General features: G+C 49.1%; 1 protein-coding gene across 1 annotated transcript in view; it reads right to left on the bottom strand.

Moving 5' to 3' along the window:
- Positions 1–19782: 19782 nt before the first annotated feature.
- LOC146058049 (polyunsaturated fatty acid lipoxygenase ALOX15B-like) overlaps positions 19783–24898 on the bottom strand; it is a 154071-nt gene continuing 148955 nt past the window's right edge. The window contains exons 12-15 of the mRNA XM_083170012.1: positions 23937–24058; positions 23068–23168; positions 20211–20381; positions 19783–20030 (exon numbers count right to left, since the gene is read on the bottom strand). Of these exons, the coding sequence (XP_083026138.1) occupies positions 19851–20030; positions 20211–20381; positions 23068–23168; positions 23937–24058 (574 nt within the window). The 3' untranslated portion in view covers positions 19783–19850. The remainder of the gene's footprint in view (positions 20031–20210; positions 20382–23067; positions 23169–23936; positions 24059–24898) is intronic.

Raw genomic sequence — 24898 nt, 5'->3', positions numbered from 1 at the left:
TAGAAACAATAGCCATGATCGACACCGGGTCACAAGTATCGATGATACAATTACCCACTCTTCAAAAATATTGGGGGAAAGAAGTACCATTTAGACCACCCCCCACGCAGGTGAAAGTGGTTGCTGCCAACGGTCGAAAGGTCACCTGCAACGGGGACTGGGAAGCCGACCTGAAGATCGGACGGACGCATTTACCCAAACAGGGGTTTCTGGTGATCACCTGCGGGGAAGGAAAGGTTGCCCCCATCATCCTGGGCATGAACATCCTAAGACATTGCCCGGAAGAGCTTATGGTGACGCTAAAGCAGGAACAGGTTAACCCGGATCAGGCCGAGGAGGTAACACTGCAGCACATCATCTGCGTCCAGAGGTGCCAGGTGGTGAAGAAGTTGCCGGCCACACGGGCACAAGGAACTGTCAAATGGTTTAATGTCCGAAGAGGATATGGCTTCATTGAACGGAATGACACGAAAGAGGATGTTTTCGTCCATCGGACGGCCATAAGGAGAAACCACCCGCAGAGGTTCCTGCACAGTGTCAACGATGGCGAGATGCTGGAATTCAATGTGGCAGAAGGAGAAAAAGGTGCCAGAGCGATAGATGTGACGGGCCCAGGGGGGGTACCCATGAAAGGAAGCCAGTTTGATCCCGACAAGTGCCGTGGCCGCAGGCGTTTTCACCGGTGCCGAAGCAGGCGCAACCACACCAACCCCGACGCTCCCTCCCGCTTACCGCTACACCCGGAGGGAAAGGTGGAGGATAGCAGCGAACAGATAGAGACACCAACTTTCACCAGTCCAGTACCGCCCCGGGTACAAGAACGTCGACTCAGATTGGCTTCCACCAGAGCTTTGGGTAACCAAAAGTTGGCGCAAAGTAGAGACTACCAGAAGACCCACGCTGACCGCATACCAGCTGGGACCCCATTGTTCAAAAGAAACAATCGTTCCAAGAGTAAATTGGATGCGAGGTGGGAGGGTGCCCACTCACAGCGGACCCATTGCAACCGGATCGAACCGTATCCGACTCAAACCCCCGTCCTTTTCGAGTCGAGCAGCAAAGGGAGCCTGAATAATGATTATCCTGTCGCAAGATGGCTCCAAGACCCGACGGAACGGATGCTGAGTGTGGGATGGTCTATGCCGTCCACTCCGGATGTACCTCCGCATTACAACCTGATGACCGATGAACCTGCTCCGGAGCTCGTTGAGATCGCGCCCCTGGGGACTGGAGTGAGGCGTTCAGTTAGGAGCACGAGAGGCGTGTTGCCTCTGCGGTACAGAGAGTAGTTCCGCCTGCTTATAATGTCTTGCTTAAACATTGTGTACTGTATATGTTGTGGTTAAAACTGTAAAATTACTCACATACGTGGCCCCCTCTCCGAGGACAGTAGACGTTTGGGCCCAAATTCAAACCAGAAGGGTTTTTCTGGAAAAATGCTCTTATCTAGTTCGATGCCCGAGGACGAGCATCGTTTAAGTGGGTGGATGTGTGGCACCCCGGACTTTCTGTTTGTAGAGTCCCAGCAGCGGGACCTCAGGGGTTAAAACCCCCGTACAGTGCAGGGCGCGAAAGAGCGTCCCCAGGCTGACTGACAGCTCTGGGGACGTATAGGAGGAGGCTAGCGACGCGCGGTGACGCGTGCGTGACCCCCGCCGACCCGGAGTCGCAGGAGGGGGTGATCTGCAGGGAGAGGGACGGAGCAGCGGCGCGGTGATGACCGCGTGACCCCCGCCGACCCGGAGAGACACGCCGCAGGAGAGGCAGCGCACGAGGCGCGTGACCCCCGCCGACCCCGCGAGAACGCCGGGGAGAAGAGAGAACGGCCTGGAGAAGCGGAGGCCAGAGAGAGACGCTGCCGCGCTGAGGACGACCCCAGAGCAGGAGCGGCGCATCTGAGTGTGGCAACGCCGCAATAGCAGCGCCCACACTAGAGTGCCCCTGCACCAGAGAGGAAGCCAGCCCCAGCCTGACAGACGGCCAGAGGACCAGTCGAGACGGGCAGGAGTCTGCACCCTGATCCAGCAACAGGTACCTTTCTCTGCAAGGGCCCCCAGGCTGGATCCCCAGGCTACACTCCCTGCCACCACCGTGACTTTGGGCTAATCCATAGGAGCCCACTACGCACTCCCTGCCACCAACGTGACTTTGTGTCAAATATTAGGAGTCCATTCTCCACTCCCTGTCACCAACGTGATTCAATGCTGGAGCCTCAGGGACTCCCAGGAGGACCCACTAGATCCTTTTGTCCGATTCACTTTCTTCCACCTACTGCTCCATGAGAACGGATACGAGACCCATTTAACTTTAATTCAGTGACACCCAGGGAAGTCAGGCAAGCCCCACAGGTGTAAGTTCTCACTGTTCCTGCACATTACTGTTAGCTTTGGAGACACTCCCATCTGGTGGTGAAAACTGATAAGTACTGGATTACCCTTACTCATTCAGGGAACATTGGCTGATATTCACCCCGTGTCACATCAAATGTGTCGGGTTGGAGGACATGTGATATGTTATAATTTGTCTGTCACCGGTAACGTTAAACACCAAGTAATTGTATGTATTGGTTTCTAGAACCTATTGACAGTATTGGAGTATTAATCCGCTAGGCGGCTATGAAGTGTTATTAACTGAGTGAGTTGTTACAGTACCGTGCCAACTTAGTATGCGCTAAACTTGGATGTTATATTTACATTAAATAAAATGCAAACAGTTGTACTTGCTGAACGCCTTGCTTGAGTTCTTAGGCAGCGCGGTCCCTGCAGCCGACAAGAAGAAGAATCAGTGCGGAACCACGAGTATCCAGCAACTCAAGGTAAACCATACACCCCTGCCGTTGGCGTATCACACATCCATCCTAAGGTGACTCTGGATATAGTTGTTTATAAAGGTGATTCAGCACCATCAACTGGGAGACCCGAGGAATTACAGGTGGCAGCTGTAAGGTACCCTCACTATAAAGTGTCTGGCCAGACATAAAGGGGGAAATTTACTAAAGGAAATTTGTAAAAAATAGGTGTATTTGTATCCAGGAATACACTTATTTTTGACATTTACTATCCCGAAAATACGGCCATTCGTATTCGTATTGATAGCACATCAATACGACTACGAATGGCCGTATTTTCGGGATAGTAAATGTCAAAAATAAGTGTATTTCTGGATATAAATACACCTATTTTTTTACAAATTTCCTTTAGTAAATTTCCCCCAAAACCTGGACAGTTTAAATTCATTTCACATCAAAACCTAAGCACTAATCCATAACAGACTGTACACTAACCAGCCATTTCAACTGAGCCAAATAACATAATAACGTGACTGTGAATACCCTCAAGGGAAGTGCATTTCTAACCAATGCGATCAGTTTTTTACAAAACTTGTGCATGCTATATATAGTCACAACCGGTTGTGCATAATTATTTTATTTTCTTTTAATATTTATTTTTATATGTATGTTTGATGTGATGTATGTCTTGTTAATTATAGAGAGCGAATAAATTGCAAATACTGTTATCCCCTATATTGCGCAGTTCTATTTCTCTCCTTCCTTGTCTGATATTTGGGGCACCAAGCTATCCCCCTCAGAACAGCAGCAATAAACGGGAAGGGACAGTATTTTTAAATTAAGTCTGGTTTACTGGTTAAATTAAGTCCATTTATCCGTGGCGCAGGGCTCTGTTTTTTGTCTAATATTATGACCAGTTTAAACTTATACCAGGGTTGCCGACCCTCCCCTGGAATTTCCGGGAGTCTTCCGAAAATCGGGTCCCCCTCCTGGTCCCCCGGAAGGGTGGGCAACCCTCCCGGATTCTGGGGGGACCCCCGCTGACCCCCGGATCGCGGCATTAAAATGCCGCAATCCTCGGGTCTCAGAGGAGGGGGCGGAGCTAAAACGGCACAATCGCGTCATTTTAGCCCCGCCCCCTCCACGGAGATCCGTGAATTAGCTGCTTTAACAGCATGGGGGAGGGGCTTAGTGATGTCACTCACAAGCCCCGCCCCCTGAGTGGCTGCTGAATCTCTCCTCTCCGTGCTTCTCCCAGAGAGGACAATCTTAAAGTCGGCAACCCTGACTTATGCTATGGTTGTCCGAGTCGTTATTTTAAGTTAAGGTGTCCTGTGTGAGTTATTTCTAGGCACTTAAGGTTAAGTTAAGGTATAGGCCAACCAGCATAATTCATTAGGTGCCTTAAGGGGTATTACATAATGATAAACAGTGAAAGACTGTTCCTCTGCATCTTAACAAGACTGGGCTAGAGATTTCCCAAGTAATATTATGATGCACTACCATGTAATCTTATGAAACACTACAGTAGCCTACATTCAGGGCCGGCGGAACCCGCTCAGCGAGGGATGCAAAGCAGGGAGGCGCCGGCCAGCAGAGGCGCTCTCCGTGCTCTGCACCCTGCTCCTGTCAGCTGCCGCTACCTGTGAGACGCTGATGAGGCGCCCGGCAACATGAAGCACCCGGAACGGTGCGCTGAGCGTCGGAGGAGGCATAGCAAAGCTCCGGAGTTACTGCTAACTGCAGTACTAGCAGGAGCCACTAGATGCCCCCATCTCAGTGTGGAGCTCTGCACAAGAGAGATGGCCGGGGAGCCTACAGAGGAGCTGGCTGAGTGAGTTTGTTTTTATTTGTGTGTGTCTGTCTTACTTAATCTATTATCTCTCTCTGTCTCTATCTCTCTCTCTCTAACTCTCTATCTATCTCTCTATCTATCTATATCTATTAATCTATTATCTCTCTCTGTCTCTATCTCTCTCTCTAACTCTCTCTCTATCTATCTATCTATCTATCTATCTATCTATCTATCTATTAATCTATTATCTCTCTCTGTCTCCTATCTATCTATCTATCTATCTATCTATCTCAGGGTTCGACAAACCCTGGAGGCCAGGTCGCCACGGTGACCAGATTCTGCATCCTGGCGACCAGATTTTTGGCGGGGGAAGCAGAATCTGGTCATAGCAAGGTGTGCTTGCGGTAGCAGCTTTGCATAACATATCCACTGCGGCTATTACAAAACCTGGAGCCGGCACCGCGAACCAGTACTTCAGCGGCAGCAGTAGTTACAGCTCCTCGCGCACACAGCAGTAGCAGCTCCGGCCTGCTCCTCCTCCGGCTGGGAGGGCACCATGTACCTGGCAGCTGCCACCACTAACCCCTTGCCGCTGTGAGAGCCCGGCCTCCTGTGCACACAGTAGCTTCGGCTGCGGGGCCACCATGTACTTGGCCGCCACTAGCCCCCAGCCGCAGCATCCTCCAGCCAGGGACGGATATAGATCATGATCGCCCTCTTTGCCCCCCTCCCCTTGGATGCAGCACTGCCAGACCAGGAGGAGGAGGCAGGGTCTGCGTGCACCCAGGCCCATCCGATATGCTGAGCCTCTGGTGGTGAAGCTGCTACTACTGGGCACTGGGAAAAAAGTGAGGTGCACACAGTAGAAGGACAGCCGGGGTGATTCCTGCAGGGAGGGTGATCGCTTCTACCTGTTCCTGTGTTAACCTCTAAGCACTCGGATGGCTGTCAGCTGTGCGGGGAACGCGGGAGTCGGGGGTATTATTGGCACACTCTGGGTTTGTTTAGTTGTAGTGCTGCCATTGCAGCCTTGCTCCAGGCAACCTGCTGCTACTGCTGAGGGATGTGTTATCTGGTACTGAGAATGCCAGACAGAGAGATGCCCCTGTGGTGACACTCCTCCAGATGTGACTGTATTTTGGAGTGTGACAGCCTGCCAGCTTTGTGACTGTATTCCTGGGGTGTGACATTCCTCCAGATGTATGAGAGTATTCCTGGGGTGTGACATTCCTCCAGATGTATGAGAGTATTCCTGGGGTGTGATACTCCTCCAGATGTACAGGTCCTCCATCCAGTGCCGTCTTTCCCATTGGGCTTAATGGGCAGTTGCCCTGGGGCCCAAGTGTTCTAGGGGCCCATCCCAATTGGAAAGACGGCACTGGGGAGAGTGGCTGGAAGGACGTGGCTGGTGGCAGACGAGCCAGGGAGCAGGTGAGGACAGTACGGGCTGTAGTTACCCTATACACCCGCCCAGCAGTGTGCAGACATATCTCTCTTGGGAGCTGCAGTGGCGGGTGGTGGGCAGCGCTACAGCGGGGATAAGGGTCAGCGCCGCAGCAAGGATCGGGGCAGTGCTGGCGGCTCGGAGCTTGTAGTAGTCCGCAGTGTCCGGGAAGCGATGAGTGAGTGAGTATCGGACACATCAAACACTGCTCTCACAGCCAATCAGCAGCTGGCCTATCTTTTTGAATTATCAAATTCTGCCGCCATTGTCCGCAGTGTCCAAAGCTTACTCACTCAGCGCTTCCCGGACACTGCAGTCTGCAGACTACTACAACCTCCCAGCCGCCGCTGCCCGGACCCTTGCTGCGGCACTGACCGGATCGGAGTGTCCTCACTGCTGCCCGGACTGCCTGGACCCCACGCTGCAAAGGTACCACCTGCCTGCCCCTATATCCATCCCGGACTTGCGGGGGAAGGGGGGGGGGGGAGTTACTGATTTTTTTGCCATGGGGCCCAATGAATTTTTTGCCCAGGGGCCCAATATAATGTTAAGACGGCCCTGCTTCCATCTATGTGACAGACTTTCTAGTGTATTTGTGTGTGTGTGTGTGTGTGTGTATGTATGTGGGAGACAGTCCTGTAGTCGTGTGACAATCCTACAGCTTTGTGTCAGTTCTACTATGTGAGTGGCATTTGTTTGCCTACAGTGAAGAGATCTGGAAAACGTGCACTGTGAGGACCAACTTTGGGAACCATGGATATGGAATTATATATATATAATTCCATATCCGTGGTTCCCAAAGTTGGTCCTCACAATGCATGTTTTCCAGGTCTCTTTACAGATGCACAAGTTAGATAAATATTTATATACCCTTCCCCAAGGGCAGGTCATTATGGCATGTGGTATAATGCATTATGTATAGCATGTGGTGCAATCTGTAATAGGTGTGTGACGTGTAATAAGCATTATGGTGCAAATTTTCAGCGCAAACTGTCCCTATGTTTAGTTTGGCTCCTACACTTTCGTCCTGGCTCCTAGATTTTAAAGAAATTTGTTGAGCCCTGATTTTTCCATCTATCATCTCTCCCTCTCTCTCTAAAATCTATCTCTCTCTGTCTATCTGCCTAATATCTGTCTGTCTTTTTATTTATCTAAGGGTACTATAACAAAAAAAAATCAAACATTTTATAGCCCAAAATGTCCCTTTATGGACTATGTAAGGGACTATGGACTATGTAAAGGAGGGCGCAAAATTGTAGTTTGTGGGAGGGCGCAAAATTTTAGTTTGCAGGAGGGCGCCAGACACCCTAGCACCGGCCCTGCCTACATTTATAACTGAGCAGATACAGCTATCAACATGAACCAAAGCAGCTGTCTTCGCTGGTAATTTCTGGCATGCAGTAACACAGCAAAGGCATTTATAGCTTCAGGGACATATGTATTAAGCCTTGGAGAGGGATATTGTGAATAGAGATAAAGTATTAGGTGTGCTGGCAGCAATGTAAAAAAAATTATAAAAAAGAATAATAAAAAAAATATGCCGCGGCGTCCCCACCCCCATGGCCGTAACCAGCCCCGGGCTCAAAGAGCCGGTCCTGGTTTTAGAAATTCTTGGAACAAAAGGGGGTTCCGTTAACATTTTAAAACCAGTACCAGGCTCAAGGGCTGGTCCTGGTTCCCAATGTACTGGGGACAAAATGAGTAGGTGTCCCCTGTACAGTATTTTGAAAACCAGCACCGGGCCCAACCAGCCAGCAGGGTAATGCCACAGCTGGGGAAAACTTGGGGGAACCTGGGGAGTGGGGACCCCCCAATGAAGGGCCCCCCTCCAGTATTAACCCTGTCTTGTGTAAAGGCCAACCTCCCTGGTGCCCTAGGGCAGTTGGCACCGAGCGAATATAATTGTAAAATATAGAATAAAACTATTATGTATTGTTGTGGAACTATGAGTCCCAACAAGCCTGCACCACATGCAGGGACTTGGAAAACCACAAGTACCAGCATGGGGGCATTAAAGGGCCAGCTGGTACTTGTAGTTCCACAACCTTACAAATAGTTTAAAAATTCAATAGGCATACCTGTGTTATAATCACCTGCCGTCTTTGGTTTATTCCAAGAATTGTAAAACCAGGGCCGAGTCTTTGAGCCCAGGGCTGGTAATGGCCATGGGGGGGACCCCACGCCAATTAAAAAATATATATATTTTTAATTATTCTATTTTTTTTTACATAGAAGCCTGCACAGATCTGACTGACTCGTGCAGGCTAAAGCCAAATACGCCTGGAAAATGAGTTATATATTACAGGCATACTTTCACGGCAATTACCAGCCATATACATACGGTCGCTTAGTAAATTAGAATGAATGGTGATTCCTAGTCGTATTCTTTTAATGGTGTATGCATTTATATTCCTAAATAGGAATACGAATACGCCTGTCAAAAGAATACGAATCGGCATATTTCGGGCATAGTAAATACCCAAAATATGTGTAGGCAGTCGTATTTCCATATGACTGCCTATGAATACGCCAATTTCATGTATATTTGCGATAGTAAATTCCCTCCCCGTTGCGTGCTATAAAAGCCTATCTCACATCCCTAGTACTTTTCAGGGCTGCATTATTATTTTTAACCACAAGGTGGCATCAATCGCCTTTTTCCAATATAAGCATTACAGTATATGCACCGTTTGCAAAACACAGAGGGTGACATTTAATAGGATAAGAGATTCAGAAAGTGAGAGATTTGGTAAGAAATCTCCAAGTGTAAATGATTGCCCCTTTAAAAAACTAGTGATTTCTTACCAAATCTCTCACTTTCTGAATCTCTCATCCTATTAAATTTCACCCTGAATGTCACATCATCTGAATATATATATTACTGACACTATGATTAGAGGTGCCCATACACGCACTGATTTTCACGGTGCGATATGTGCTATGAGATGCGCGCTCCCGCGGCATCTCATCGCACAGTACAAAAAGTATGTGCTGCACATACTTTTTGTACTGTGTTTTGATCGCATCTCATCGCACAACGCATGCAATGTGATGCGATGCTATTTTAGCACAAAATGTACCGTGTAATCGGTACGTGTATGGGCATCTTTACTTCATCTTTGCAATGTGATATCGATGAGCTTGCAGGTCGATGAACTTGGAAGCCTGTGCGGAGTACTGTGTCTAAAAGAAAGATACGGCTACATGCGGTTTTTCATGTTATTTCCAGTACGCACATGAATATTATTCTTTGAGGATCATTACTGTGAAAAACTGTTATTTGTAAGTAGGGATGCGCACCGGCCACTTTTCGCGTTTTGGGTTTTGAGTTCTGATTACCTTCAGGTTTTGGGGTCTAATGGGTTTTGCCAAAACACCCCCTTAATGTTTTGGGTTCTGATTTTTTTTTTTTTTAAAGCATAAAAACTGCTAAAATCGCAGATTTATTGTGTTTTTTTTTGCTCCTACGCTATATCAACCTCAATAACATTAATTTCCACTAATTTCCAGTCTATACCTCATACCTCACAATATTGTTTTTGGGGCAAAAGATTGCACCGAGGTAGCTGTATAACTATGCTAAGCCACACAAGTGTGCGGCACAAACACGTGGCTCATCTAGGAGTGCCACTGCAGCGGCAGACAGGGTGGCAGTTTGAAAAACTAGGCCCCAATAAGAGGATCAGTGGGCGATTGGTGCAGCATTGAGTTGGTCTGCGAGTGTGCTGTGCTGTGTATCTGTTTTTATCAGTTTAATATCTAATAAGACCACTATCTGGCTGATCGTGTTGTTTACCACCAGACGAGGAGCAGTGGGTGATTGGTTCAGCAATCAATTACTCTCAGCAGTGGGATTGGTCAGCTCTGTGATTATAATTTATTATTACCACTGTCTTGAATGCAAACAGTTGTATGCATTTAAAGACAAGTCCAGTTATCCCATGAATGACTCTAGGCAGTGGGATTAATGAATGGTGATGGCTTGATCGTGTTTACCACCAGCCGAGGATCAGTAGGCGATTGGTGCAGCACTGAGTTGGTCTGCGAGTGTGCTGTGCTGTGTATCTGTTTTTTATCAGCTTAATATCTAATAAGACCACTATCTGGCTTGATCGTGTTGTTTACCCCCAGCCGAGGAGCAGTGCGTGATTCGGCAGCATTCTGCAGGCAGTGGGAGAAACGCTCCTCTCACTTAGGCCATCTTCCGACGGCATCAGGTTGTGTGATGCAGCAGTGGCGGACTTCCAGAATAATGCAGGGTGAGAGCGGCAATGGCGGACTCCCAGAATAATGCAGGGTGAGAGCGGCAGTGGCGGACTTCCAGAATAATGCAGGGTGAGAGAGGTAGTGGCGGACTCCCGGAATAATGCAGGGAGAGAGCGGCAGTGGCACACTCCTGGAATAATGCAGGGTGAGAGCGGCAGTGGCCAACTCCCGGAATAATGCAGGGTGAGAGAGGCAATGGCGGACTCCCAGAATAATGCAGGGTGAGAGCAGCAGCGGCAGTGGTAGGCATAGCACTGCAGGATCCTCCAGAGGAATTCCCGATAGAAGAGGAGTCAGTCATGATGGTGCCATGGCCTGCAGGACTCCCCCCGATCCGAATGAAGGAGGAATTTGACGAGGAGGGAGTTGGTGGTGTGCTTTTCAGGTGCTTGGCTCCAACAGGAGGACCGAGGGATTTAGGTGTCCCTGGACTGCTAGCCGCAGTTCCTGAACTAAACACTGATTTATGAAGGGACTTCAGGTGACGTTTAAGGAAGGATGTCCCTAGGTGGGCAAGATCCTTACCCCTGCTTATTGGAGCTTTATACATACAAATATGCATACAAATGTATGTATGTATGTATGTATGTATGTATGCTGTGTGTGTATGTATGCTGTGTGTGTATATGTATACTTACACATATAGCATACAGGCATACACAGAGCATCTCCTATATATTTGGCTACATCTGTCACTCAAAGTGGGTGCCTGTGTCTATAACGCTCTGTTCCTGGACTTTCCTCTTAATGTGTGATTGCCTTCATCTGTGCTGAACACCTTTCTGAGAAATTAACCTGTTTAAAACAGGTGATGGCAATCATACATTAAGGGGAAGTCTAGAAACAGAGCATTGTGTCCCTCCTGGAGAGGGTCATGTTGGGAGGTATGTGACAGAGAACCAGCCCAGTGAGCCCACAGACAGTGCCAGACACCCACTGCCTTCCCATGTTGCCCAGCACTGCTACTCCACAGCCACCAGGTGAGCGCCCCCCTCCCGCGATTTGCGGCAAAACCTCCCCCCCCGCGTGCCCCCCCCCTCCCGCGATTTGCGGCAAAAATACCCGCTCCCCCGCGACCCCCCCTACCGCGATTCGCAGCAAAAACACCCCCGCGACCCCCCCTCCCGCGATTCGCTGCAAAAAGAACCCCCCCACGACCCCTCCCGCAATTCGCGGCATAACCACCACCCCGCGACCCCCCCCTCCTGCGAATCGCGGCAAACCCTCCCCCGTGACACCCCCCCCCCCCCGATTCGCGGAAAAAACACCCCCCCCGCGACCTCCCTCCCGCGATTCGCGGCAAAAAGAACCCCCCCGCGACCCCCCCTTGCACTATTGGCGGCACCCCCCCTGCGACCCCCCTTCCGCGATTCGCGGCACCCCCCCCACACACACACACAATTCGCAGCAGCCCCAGGATTAAATGGCACATGCAAAACACTGACATGGCTATGGTCGACAATGAAAAAGGTTGACATGAGTTTTTGAAGATTTATTTTTAATTTATTAAATTTTTTCATATTCATTGTCATGTGTCGACATGGACACCAATGAAGTGGCACACTTATGTCATCATTTACATGTGTTGACCTTTCTGTGTTGATTTTTTCTTGTGGCGATTCGCGTCACACCCCCCGCAACCCCCCCTCCCGCGATTCGCGGCACCCCCCGTGACCCCCCACCTCCCGCAATTCGCGGCAACCCCCCACCGGAACCCCTGTGAACCCCGCCCTCCCGCGATTCGCGGCACCCACCCCCGCGACCCCCCCTCCCGCAATTCGCGGCACCCCCCGTGATTCGCGGCAGCTCCAGAATTAAATTGCACATGGAAAACACTGACATGGCTATGGTCGACAATGAAAAAGGTTGACATGAGTTTTTGAAGTTTTTTTGTCATTTTTTTAATATTTTCATATTCATTCTCATGTGTCGACATGGACACCAATGAAGTGCCACACTTATGTCAACATTTACATGTGTTGACCTTTCTGTGTTGATTTTTTTCTTGTGGCGATTTGCGTCACACCCCCCCACCCCCCCCCCCCCCCACAACCCCCACTCCCACGATTCACGGCACACACACACACCTCCCCCGCGATTCTCGGCACCCCACCCCGTGACCCCCCCTCCCGTGATTCACAGCACACCCCCGCGACCCCCCCTCCCATGATTCGCCGCAACCCCCGCCCCGTAACCCCCCCCCCCCCGCGCGATTCTCGGCAGCTCCAGAATTAAATTGCACATGGAAAACACTGACATGGCTATGGTCGACAATGAAAAAGGTTGACATGAGTTTTTGAAGGTTTTTTTTTTTCATTTTTTGAATGTTTTAATATTCATTCTCATGTGTCGACATGGACACCAATGAAGTGCCACACTTATGTCAACATGTGTTGACCTTTCTGTGTTGATTTTTTCTTGTGGCGATTCGCGTCACACCCCCCCACCCCCCACGCAACCCCCACTCCCGCGATTCACGGCACACACACACCCCCCCGCGATTCTCGGCACCCCACCCCGTGACCCCCCCTCCCGTGATTCACGGCACACCCCCCGCGACCCCCCCTACCATGATTCGCCGCAACCCCCGCCCCCGTAACCCCCCTCCCGCGATTTGCGGCAACCCACCCCGCGACCCCCCTCCCGCGATTCTCTGCAATCCCTCCCCTCCCGCGATTCGCAGCATCCACCCCCCCACAACCCCCCCTCCTGCAATTCGCGGCACCCCCGCGACCCCCCCTCCTGCAATTCGCGGCACCCTCCGCGACCCCCCCTCCCGCGATTTGCGGACACCTAAGTTGCAATACAGGGCATCTTTCATACAATTCTAACCATATTTCTCATATACAAACGTTCACAAATTAAGGGGGCGCAGCCCCTTACGACGGTGTGAAGAGCGCCCGTAGGGCGCGATGAATCACCTAGTACATACATACATACATACATACATAAAAACAGCATACATGCACATGCAGCATACCTGCAAACATGCAAATAGCATTGGCAGGGCACACAGAGAGGGACAGCAGGAACATAAGGACAACAGGGACAGAGAGAGGGACAGCAGGGACCGTGAGAGGGACAGAAGGGACATAGTGACAAGGAGGGCAAGGAGAGGGACAGAGAAGGACAGCAGAGACATACTGAGACATATAAAACTATGTACAACCATTGTACTCTTATGGTTCTGCCCTAAGGGCCTTATTCTGCTTGGTGCTTTCTTTCGGAACTGACCGAACGCCACGCCGTGCGGACATTGTAAGAACACACGCCCACAGTTCGTCCGCATCCCTTCGGACGGACTCACTAAGAAGAGGGAGTGTCTTCGGACTTCATCCAAACCGTGCGTGTGCGGTGGGTACACAAAGATTCTGCACGGTCTTACAGCATCCGAACGGACGGGAAGCTGCCCGTACGCACCGATTCAGTGTATTTCCACAAACCTCACTACTCTATTCGGAACTCATGCTTCTGCAACATGACACACTTATGCAATTACCCAACCTCATTACAAATTGTTTATTTTTAAATTTAAGTAATTACTTCCTAATTGATACTTAAACACATTACTTACACTTTAGATTAACCCTTACATCATGTTAACTGGTATTACTTCATTGTTGCCCCTTTACCTGTCTTAGTAGTTCCAATTGAACCTGTGAAAAGAGTGTAATTAATCACTAATGAGTAGAGGAGTGGATTGTATTGTGGTCAGCTGAGAGTGCTTCAGGTGCGGGCGTACTAATTGGGCGAACCGAATGCCTAGCGCATGAACAAGTGCTCTCCGCAAACTGAAAATTGCTTATGGACACCGCATATTTAATGTGTGTTGGTTCGTTTGCAGTCAGTGTCCTGTCCCAATGCACGCCTACCACAGTTCGTGCACTCCCACATATACGCCCCGATTTACGCCCAGTTTTGCCCACTTTGAAACCGCGCCCTTGTGTACGCCCACATGACGCCCATATTACGCCCATATTTCCCAAGGCAATTCAGTGCACATTTCTGGACGGTCTTGGCGAGAACAAGTGCGGAGACACTACGTTGCACATGCGCATGGCGTTGCCTACGCATGCGCAGACGGCTAAAATGCGCCCTCCGAAAGAATTCGGAACAGACCGCACCAAGCAGAATAAGGCACTAAGTATGAGTCCAGCATGAAAATAAGGCCCAGACATTTTATAATGTTTCATCTCCTATCCCTTTACAATAATGCACAATGTGTATCTTTTTGGAATATGCAATGCACTGCTTTTACCATTTCACAACATGCGTGCTTTGAGAGGACCTACGCGTCATTTGTACACGCGGGGCGAAATGTAATAGGGTGCGATTTTTTTCGTAAGAAAAAAATCGCACCAAATCGCACCTTTAAAAATCAAGTTTTTTGCAGCGAATTCGCATATGTAATGAGATGCGAATTTGCGGCAAAAAAGTGCGATTTCGGGCGATTTTTAAGTCCTGAAAATGTGCGATTTTCAGTCATGAAAATCGGCACATTTTCAGTACTGTGCGGTGTGTTGAAAAAAAAAAAGAAAAGAAAAAAAAACGGCGTGCGGTCCCCTCCTAAGCATAACCAGCCCCGGGCTCAAAAAGCCGGTGCTGATATCATAAAATCAGAGGGACAAACAAATAGGGGTTCCCTTGATTTAATGAAACAAGCACCAGGCTCAAGGTCCAGCGCTGGTTCCAAAAATACGGGAGACAAAATGACTAGGGGTCCCCCGTATTTTAAGAACCAGCACCAGACCCAACCAGCCAGCAGGGTAATGCCACAGCCGGGGGACACTTATTATATAAGGTCCCGCGGCCAAAGCATTATCCCCGTGGCTGGTCAGCATGGGCAGGGGTCCTGGGGAAGTGGGGACCCCCCCAATGAAGGGGTCCCCCCACTCCAGGACTAACCAGCCCATGCTGAAAGTCCGGGGCTGTCCCCGATGCCCCTGGGCTGTGGGCATCGGGCTGATGAAAAGTGTGAAAAAAAGAATAAAAACTATTATCTTATACTGTAGAACTATGAGTCCCAGCAAGCCTACCCCGCATGCTGGGACTTGGAGAACCACAAGTCCCAGCATGCGGGGCATTAAAGGGCCCGCTGGCACTTGTAGTTCCACAGTACAAAAAATAGTTAAATAAAACACACTGACACCCAGAAAAATAAAAGTTTAATACATCCACAGCCCACACATACTGATACTTACCTACCTTGAGCCCGTAGGTCGGTCCCTGGATCCTGGGTCCGGGGCTCCTGGGCTGAAGAGTCCGGTTCCAGGGCCTTGGTCCTGGTTCCGGGGCTGGTCCAGGGTCCTGGGCTCCAGGGCTGATGTCTCCGGGGTCCAGGATCCGAAGTAATCCAAAAGGGGTACCTGAGGAAGGAAATCCTACTCACCTGGTCCCCGGTGACGACCCCGACATCTTCTCCGGCAGACGCGCTGCTCCCGGCTGGTACCCGCTCACGGACTGGAGAGACGCAGAGATTTTCATCTTCACCGCCCAGGGGCATCGGGGACATCCCCGGACTTTCAGCATGGGCTGGTAAGTCCTGGAGGGGGGGGACCCCTGCCCAAGCTGACCAGCCACGGGGATAATGCTTTGGCCGCGGGACCCTATATAATAAGTGTCCCCCGGCTGTGGCATTACCCTGCTGGCTGGTTGGGTCTGGTGCTGGTTCTTAAAATACGGGGGACCCCTAGTCATTTTGTCCCCCGTATTTTGGGAACCAGCGCTGGACCTTGAGCCTGGTGCTGGTTTCATTAAATCAAGGGAACCCCTATTTGTTTGTCCCTCTGATTTTATGATACCAGCACCGGCTTTTTGAGCCCGGGGCTGGTTATGCTTAGGAGGGGGGACCGCATACCGCTTTTTTGGCTTTTTTTTTGTTTTAACTATTTTTTTTACAACAGAACCATGCACAGATCTCAATGATCTGTGCATGTTTCTGATAAAATCGCCAGTCAGAACCTGGTCTATTTTTTTTGCGATTTTTAGTAACCTTTACTAAAAATCGCAACCCATTAAATATGCAAGTTCTATAGTTTTTAATGGGAAAACATCTGGATGCGATTTTTAGTCTAACTAAAAATCGCACCTTTAAAAAATCCGATTTTTGTCGCAAATCGCACCCTATAAAATATGCGATTTTCGGGAAATGCCCGAAAACGGCATATTTTGCGGAAAAAAACGCAGAAAAAAAAATTCGCCTCCCATTACATTTCGCCCGCTGTCTTTGATTGTGGTCTACAGGTTACAGATCTCAGATTTATAGTTATTTCAAAGTGATCTTTATTCTGCGCTGAACATTATGATAATCGCCTTCAGGCCTTCTGGAGAAAATGAAGTTCTGTTGGCCAGGTGTTACGCTATTGTAAAAAGAAAATGTCATGAGACATTATATTTATGTGTTCAGCAGAAATATAACATTTGTCAACTTCCCTGAGCTGCTGGATCTGACAGGGTTATTTGAAGTATCGTCCGTGAGCAAAACCAGAACAATGCTGAAAAACCAGAACAATCTTATGGTTCTGCAGAAAGCCTTTGGCAATGCTACAAGTTACATGACCCACTGATTGATAAGAAGGGAATGCAGCAATGCTACATACTGTACATATGAAGAGTGTCTGTTTGCACTATGGTAATACATATTCCCACACTTCCGACAACACAATCAGATCCAATTGAGCAACTTCGTGTGCATTGATTGCTGACATAGACATAGACATTAGTGCTGATCAAACTGTTTGAAATCAAATGTAAACTCTTATTTCAGTAGTATATAAAGGAGACTAATACCTCTTAAATTTTGCCAATAGGAGGGATTCCCATGGTCATTAGACGTTGAAATTCTGACTGCCGGGACTCCAACAAGGGGGGGACGAGCGATAAGAAGCCCTTTGCAGGTTAGTTTGCTTGCTGTGCTCATCACAGGTTCTATTGTTCCTCTCTGGGGGGTTGTGAAACCCCATGAGTTAGAATAGCCCCTGTAAGTCGGGATCCTGACTGTCAGGTGCACTACACGCCCCCTTTTGAGTGGTCACACCCCCTTTTCCGGAGCCCGCGTGCCTACGGCATGCACAGAACTAACTCCCTTTCGATGCCAAGGTGGGCCTGTGTACCTATTTTTAATCCCATTCCAACCCTCTCTCTGCTCTCCTCCTCTCTCTCTCGCTGTTCTCTGAGCATGTACACTGGCACCACTAACACCACCCCTCCCATCTCCTCTGCCCACACCGACCTACTGTGGACTGACCCGGACCAGCCTCAGATGACATCCATTCTCTTTGGACCACCATTGCATCTGGATTAGGGACACCTCCACCACCCCAATTGGCCATATTTGTGGTACACCACTCCCCCACTCTGGGACAGCATTCCAGCTATACAGCTTCAAGTCCCTGGGAGTTATATGGACACACAGGCCCTCAACTAAGGTGTACGTTAATATAACCTTTTATTGACAGTGCTTTTTTTCCCTCATCTAAAGTACTATAGGATCGGACAGTCTAATATAGCTTTTGTGTGAGGCTCTATTTTATACATGTGCTAGTATTTTATACCAGAAATGCTGTTTTTAAAAAATTTATCACAGAATGTGTTTCATTAAATATTTTGGTACTTGTTTCCTAGCATGGCGCCCCCGATGTCCATCTTACGCCATCGCATGCCATATACCTGCATACGATGCGATGCGTTTTTTAATTGTACAAGCACCCTGATGGGTGCTTACAATGTTAAATGCGCCCCCAAGGCCACCTCCACTATCAATGAGCGCATCGAGCCACCGAGCCCGAAGCGTGGCGAGCGGACGCGTATTACTTCACATGTATTCCGCGTTCCCTCGCGGGGCCTCCCACACTATCTAAAATCAACTCCACGCCGACGTGGATAGTGGGGGTATGAAAAGGTCGGCGGACGCGTGCCGCCACCCCTCGCGGGCTCGCTGCTCTCGCCACATTTCGGGTTGGCATTGATCCTGGGGGTGGCGTTGACTATGGGGGGCCATTTAACATTGTAAGGACCCATCAGGGTGCTTATACAATAAAAAATCGGGTACTCTTTACCTAGCACGGCGCCCACGATTTTGATCGTGGGCATCGCAGGTAAAAAAATCGCGGGCATCGCGGGCATTGAATGCACAAAAAATCGGGTGCGACGCGACCGACGCGATGCCTGCGATTTCCCATAGGGAACAATGTTAAATGTCTCAATTGACCCGATTTTCATGTTCAATGCCTCAATTGACCCGATTTTTCCATAGGAAACAATGTTAAATGGCCCACAGAGGCCAAATAGCCACCCTGAAGTGTGAAATGGCCCCCTTAATTGTTAACGCCACCCCACGATCAATGTCAACCCGAAGCGTGGCGAGCGCAGCGAGCCCGCGAGTGGCGGCGGTACGCGTCCTACGACCTTTTCATACCCCCACTATCCACGTCGGCGTGGAGTTGAGAATAGAATAGTGTGGCGAGCGCAGCGAGCCACCGAGCCCGAAGCGTGGCGAGCGCAGCGAGCCCCGTGAGGGGACGCGGATACCTTCACAGGTAAACGCGTCCCTTCGCGGGCTTCACAGGTATCCGCGTCCCCTCGCCACGCTTCGGGCTCAGTGGCTCGCTGCGCTCGCCACACTATTCTATTCTCAACTCCACGCCGACGTGGATAGTGGGGGTATGAAAAGGTCGTAGTACGCGCACCGCCGCCCCTCGCGGGCTCGCTGCGCTCGCCACGCTTCTGGTTGACGTTGATTGTGGGGTGGCGTTAACAATTGTGGGGGCCATTTCACAGTTCAGGGTGGCTATTTGGCCTCTGTGGGCCATTTAACATTGTTTCCTATGGAAAAATCGGGTCAATTGAGGCATTGAAAAGGAAAATCGGGTCAATTGAGACATTTAACATTGTTCCCTATGGGAAATTGCGGGCATCGCGTTGGTCGCGTCGCACCCGATTTTTTAGTGCATTCAATGCCCGCGATGGCCGCCGTGCTAAGTAAAGAGTACCAAAAATCGTTTACGATCGCATCGTACTGTATGCCATTGTATGGCATACGATGCGATATTTTATTGTACAATATCGCGTCGCATCACATCGCATACCATCGTATACCTTATTTAGTATAATGGTATACGATGCAATGGGCGCCATACTAGGAAACAAGTACCAATATTTGATTTTTATTGTAAAATCAGTCCTATCTTTTTTAATTGATTTAATACATACTTTTTTAACGGCTATCAGCGCTGCTACCCCACCTTTTTTTTCCTGCATTCCAGTTTCAGGTTTGACTAACCTGATAATCCAGCAGCTGCTAGGTAAAGCATCTCACGCCACAGCGCCACCCCCCTTCCCCCCTATTTCCCCCTCACAGGGGAGGTTTCCTTCTTCTCTATGTAAGACATTAATTGCACAACTTGTAATGAAATATTTATTCACATCAAATATTATCTGACAATGGCTTGAAGAGATTCAATGTCTTGTCCCCTCCCACACAGATGGATAGTGCAAATGAGGACATGACACTGGTAGCAAGGTCAGGCATAATCAGTAGATCACAGACACTAGTCATGTTATACAGAGACACTGTTCTCAATCACACTCGGGTCTAAGTAGGGATATGGCAAACGCATGCTCTTGTTCCTCTCTTTAATGGAATGGGAGATCTCAGCCAGCTTCTTCTGGAAATTCTTTATGTAGGTCTGTGGAACCGCCTCTGTAAAACGTACATTGGTGTAATCCCCCAGACGTCTCTGCAGAGGAATAGGAAATCTTATTAATATGAAAGCCTCAAATACCAAATCAATCAAATAACTAGGTCAGTTCACCACCAAATTACAGAGTATTATGCCCATGCATAGATGGTGGGATTGCACACATACTCGCAGAAGAGGAACATGAATGCCAATATTTATACTGGCCCCAATACTCACCCGGTCCTTTGGCTCTTTACTGAGCAGCCACACAGCGGATATGCCCAAACTGGTAGTGTTTACTTCAGGCAATGCAGCCAGGATACTCTGGGTTGTGCTGACCCCTTTCACTGTAGGAGGGGGGCTTCTCATCGATGGGGGACCATTAGGCATCCAGGTATAGAAGTCAGACTGCAATGGAAACATATGAAACCCAGATAAGGATACAGAAAACATTCTCATTATACATACTGTAGCCTCCCATCAGTGGTGGCTAAAAGGCTAAGACAGAGGCTAAGACAGTAGAACAATTTAAACATGCTTGGGATAGGCATATGAATATCCTTACAAAGATATAAGGATTAAAAAGGGTTGAGATTACCTGAAGGGTAAAAAAAGGGGCAGAATAGATGGGCCAAATGGTTCTTGGGCGAGATTCTCTATCACAGAAATGCGGTAAAAACCCCATTTACGGGGTTTTTACCGCATTTCTGTATTCTCTAACCTCCCTCCGCAGTGTCACCGCTGCGGAGGGAATCGCCAGCAAAAGCTGGCGGTTCCCTGCAGAAGCCTATGGGCTTCCTACCGCAGCGGTGTGTGAGGGATCCGTCACGGATCCCTCCCAGCATGCCCTGCGGCCGGCGCGTCAGTCTGCGCATGCGCAGACGGACTCCCGGGTCATAGACCCGGAAGTCCAGCAACGGCGCCGCATCGCAAGGGACAGCTCTTATCGCAAGAGCTGTCCCTTGCGTTAATGACCGCATATTTTAGAGAATATGCGGTCATTAGAAATGCGGTGGCCGGCGAAGAGGGCTGCGGATTTTAGAGAATCCCGCCCCTTATCTGCCGTCAAATTCTATGTTTCTATGTTACATTACAAGCCAAGCTACAGTGTAGTGCAGAATTTCCCAAATTTGAAATTTTAAGGATATCAGTCAGAAATGAGCGGGTTTGGTTCCTAGAGAACCAAACTCACCCAAACTTACCTGCTCCGAGTCCGGCTGGATGAGGGTTCGATCCTTAGCACCATTTTCCGGATGCAGAAGGAGTCCGAACTTCATCATCCTGCTGTCATTGGATTCTTTAGAAGTTCTGGTGATCGGGATCATCTTCATTTCAGCTGAGGATTTCAGAGAGCATGGGCGTGTAGCAGAGGGGCCTGCTATGTGGCTGACGGGGGCTGCTTAGGGGGTACTTCTAAGGGGGCTGCTGTGGGGGACTTAATAAAAAAAAAAATGTAATAAGAAAAAAAAAAAGGGTTTTTTTTTGTGCTTTTACTGCAGCGGTGCTATATAAATGTGCGATATCACCAGGGGTGCTACCTTTTTTTTACTGCAGGGGTGCTACTAAATGTGCTGTCTAATTCCAGGGGGGCTGCCATATGTGCTGTATAATTCCATGTGTGACATATAATTCCAGAGGTGCTGCCGTGTGTGCTGTATAATTCCAGGGGTTTTGCCTTGTGTGCCATATCCGTCCAGGGGTTCTGCTATGTGTGACATGTATTTCCAGGGGTGCTGCCAAGTGTGCAGTATAATTCCAGGGGTGCTTACCTGTGTGCCGTATAATTCCAGGGGTGCTTCCCTATGTGCCCTATAATTCCAGGGGTGCTGCCCTGTGTGCCAAATAATTCCAGGGGTGCTCCTATGTGTGACATATAATTCCAATGGTGCTTTCCTTTGTGCCCTAGAATTCAGGGGGTGCTTCCCTGTATCCCCTAGAATTCCAAGGGTGCTACCCTGTGTGCGGAATAATTCCAGGGGTGCTGCCATATGTGACATATAATTCCAGAGGTGCTGCTTTGTGTGCCATGTGAATTCAGGGGTGCTGCTTTGTGTGCCATGTAAATTCAGGGGTGCTGTCATATAATTCCAGAGTTGCTGCCATGTGTGAAATATTAGTCCAGGGGTGCTAGCCAGTGTACCATAACAGTCTAGGGGTGCTGTCCTTTTTTATTAAAGAAAAAAAGTTTATTTTAAACCGTAGGGGTGCTGCCCAGTGTGCCATATCAGTCTGAGAGTACTGCTTAGTGTCTTTATCAGTCCAGGGGTGCTGCCCAGTGTGCCATATCAGTCCAGGAGTACTGCCAAGTGTGTTGTATCAGTCCAATGGTGCTGCTAAGTGTGCCGTATTAGTCCAATGGTGCTGCTAAGTGTCCTATATCAGTCCAGGGGTGCTGCCCAGTGTGCTGTATCAGTCCAGGGGTGCTGCAAAGTGTGCCGTATCTGTCCAGTATTTGTCCTGCCAACTTGTGTCACTTACTGTAGCTTAGTCATCCAGCTAACTTGGTGCAACCTTTCAGCCTAAAAACGTTATTGTGAGCTGTGAGGTGTATGGGATAGACCGGAAATTAGTAGATATTAATGTTTGAGGTCTATAATTCTGTAGGAACGGAAAAAAAATCTGGGATTTTTAGCATGGGGTGCACAGTAGGTGGGCATGGGGGTGTTGAAATGCGAAAACCCTTCTTTTTTGGGGCGTATCCACGAAAACACTGGGTGTACGCCCAGGAAACCGCTGGGTGTCATCATGCGAACGCGAGCGGGTACCTGCCTTCCGGGGGTGGGTGGCTGTTATCAGAATATATAGTCTGAATATAGACTGACCACGTTATCTAGTAAAATTGTCCCATGAAACACACACACACACACACTCAAGTGGTTTGTATGACATAAAGTTTGAGTTTTGTCATTTTAAAGTGGTAAACGGCATCCATAATATAACATACTGTGTGCAAGAGAAATATTGCACATGAGGACAGTTATTTGTGTCAGCAATCCTGTAGGTCAGTGTGTCCAAATCAAGGACAGAGAATGAAAGACACCATATAGTATAAAGGGAACAACATACTGTTAAGCTGTGATGTTCAGTCACTCACCTGACCACTGTTGACAGCTGCATGCTGAGCAGAACAAGTGAAGATCACCATGGTCAGGTACTTGATCAGAGAGGCCTTGGTCTTCAAGGAGGAGGGTATTCCTAGCAAATGGAATATTTGATTAGTCATATGTATCTACACAATGATGGAATATTGATGGTAAGATTTGGACAATCACAAATGAAGGTGTAGAACCTTTCGGTAACACCAGGATTACCATAATTTCAGAGGAGATACAGTCATTAGGTCACCACAAAGTAGGTCGACAAGCATGTGCCAACAGGCGGTATTTTATACCCTACCATCCACTAGGGCGTGGTGGGAGAATAAATAGTGTGCCCGAAGCATGGCGAGTGCAGCAAGCCATGCGAGGGGACATGGTGGTACGTTTCAGTGTCCATGTCGACACGACATGTGCCCACAGGCGGTATTTTATACCCTACTATCCACTAGGGCATGGCGGAAGAAATAATAGTGTGCCGAGCGGAGCGAGGCACCATGCCCGAAGCATGGCGAGCGCAGCGAGCCATGCGAGGGGACGCGGTGGTACGTCTTAGTGTTTATGTTGACTGTGTAGACATAAGGGTAAAAAATAAATAAATAATATAAAAAAAAACACCATGTTGACTTTTTTTTACTGTCGACCTTACCCATGTCAACCTAATGACCCTGTCGACCTTACCCATGTCAACCTAGACTCATGTCGATCTTCTTGCATGTGGACCTAGACACGTCAACCTAAATGCATGTAGACCTAATGGTGTCTAACAACTTGCTGGTGACCAACTGATCCCCACCCTTTCAAAAATCAGGTTTGCTCATTGAGGACACCATTGTGATCCGGCATCACAGAACAAGATGTCACTAACCTGTAGATTTATACTCCAAGAATCCCTCTTTGTAGATCTCAGCCACCCAGGCCTGAAGTTCAGGGTCTGTACTGACCACCGCATCGCTCTCATAGTAGTAATTCACAATGTGGGACACAAAGCTGAAATGATAAAGCAAGAGGGACAAACAGTGAATTAATCAAATATGGGGGATTTACAGAAGTAATACATTTAGGGCCTTATTTTAGTTGCCTTGCTCCCCTGCCCATTCGCACTGGAGAGCGATGGTTTTGTTCTGTACATGTGCAAACGCTTGGTGCGAGCAGGCACAGCGAATTGCTAGTTCACTGTCCCATTCGCACCTACCAGTGTGGGCGGGGGGGGGGGGGGGGCATGGGGTGGCAGCGACGGGCTGAGCCCATGGGAACGCCCAGTGTGACATGGATGCCAGGGGGCGGGCAGCTGACATCACCGTATGTAAGCCGCCGGCCCTCTTCCCATACAGGAAGCACAAAAAGCTAAGACACCAGAGAGTGTCCTAGTTTTGCGTGCTCCTTCCAAATCATTTGATGGTTGGTGACCATCTAATTATTTGGTCGCACCCAAGGCTGCAAATGGATGTTTGTGCAAAACATCCATTTGCAGCTGTGCGGGGAACTCGCTGAACGAGGGAGCGGGCGGCTGTGCAGGCGGCTGTGAAATGTTTAATCCATTGGCAGCATTGCCTGTGGACCAGAATATTATACACAGCCCCCACTCCCCATTATACACAGTGCCCACTGCCCTAGCACACACAGCCCCCACTCCCCATTATACACAGTGCCCACTACCCTAGCACACACAGCCCCCACTCCCCATTATACACAGTGCCCACTGCCCTAGCACACACAGCCCCCACTCCCCATTATACACAGTGCCCACTGCCCTAGCACACACAGCCCCCACTCCCCATTATACACAGTGCCCACTGCCCTAGCACACGCAGCCCCCACTCCCCATTA

Source organism: Crinia signifera, chromosome 2, assembly GCF_055691185.1.
Source record: "Crinia signifera chromosome 2, ASM5569118v1, whole genome shotgun sequence".
Classification (NCBI taxonomy): domain Eukaryota; kingdom Metazoa; phylum Chordata; class Amphibia; order Anura; family Myobatrachidae; genus Crinia; species Crinia signifera.
Note: the sequence above shows the minus strand (reverse complement) of the source record. Positions and strands in the feature narration are given on the sequence as shown.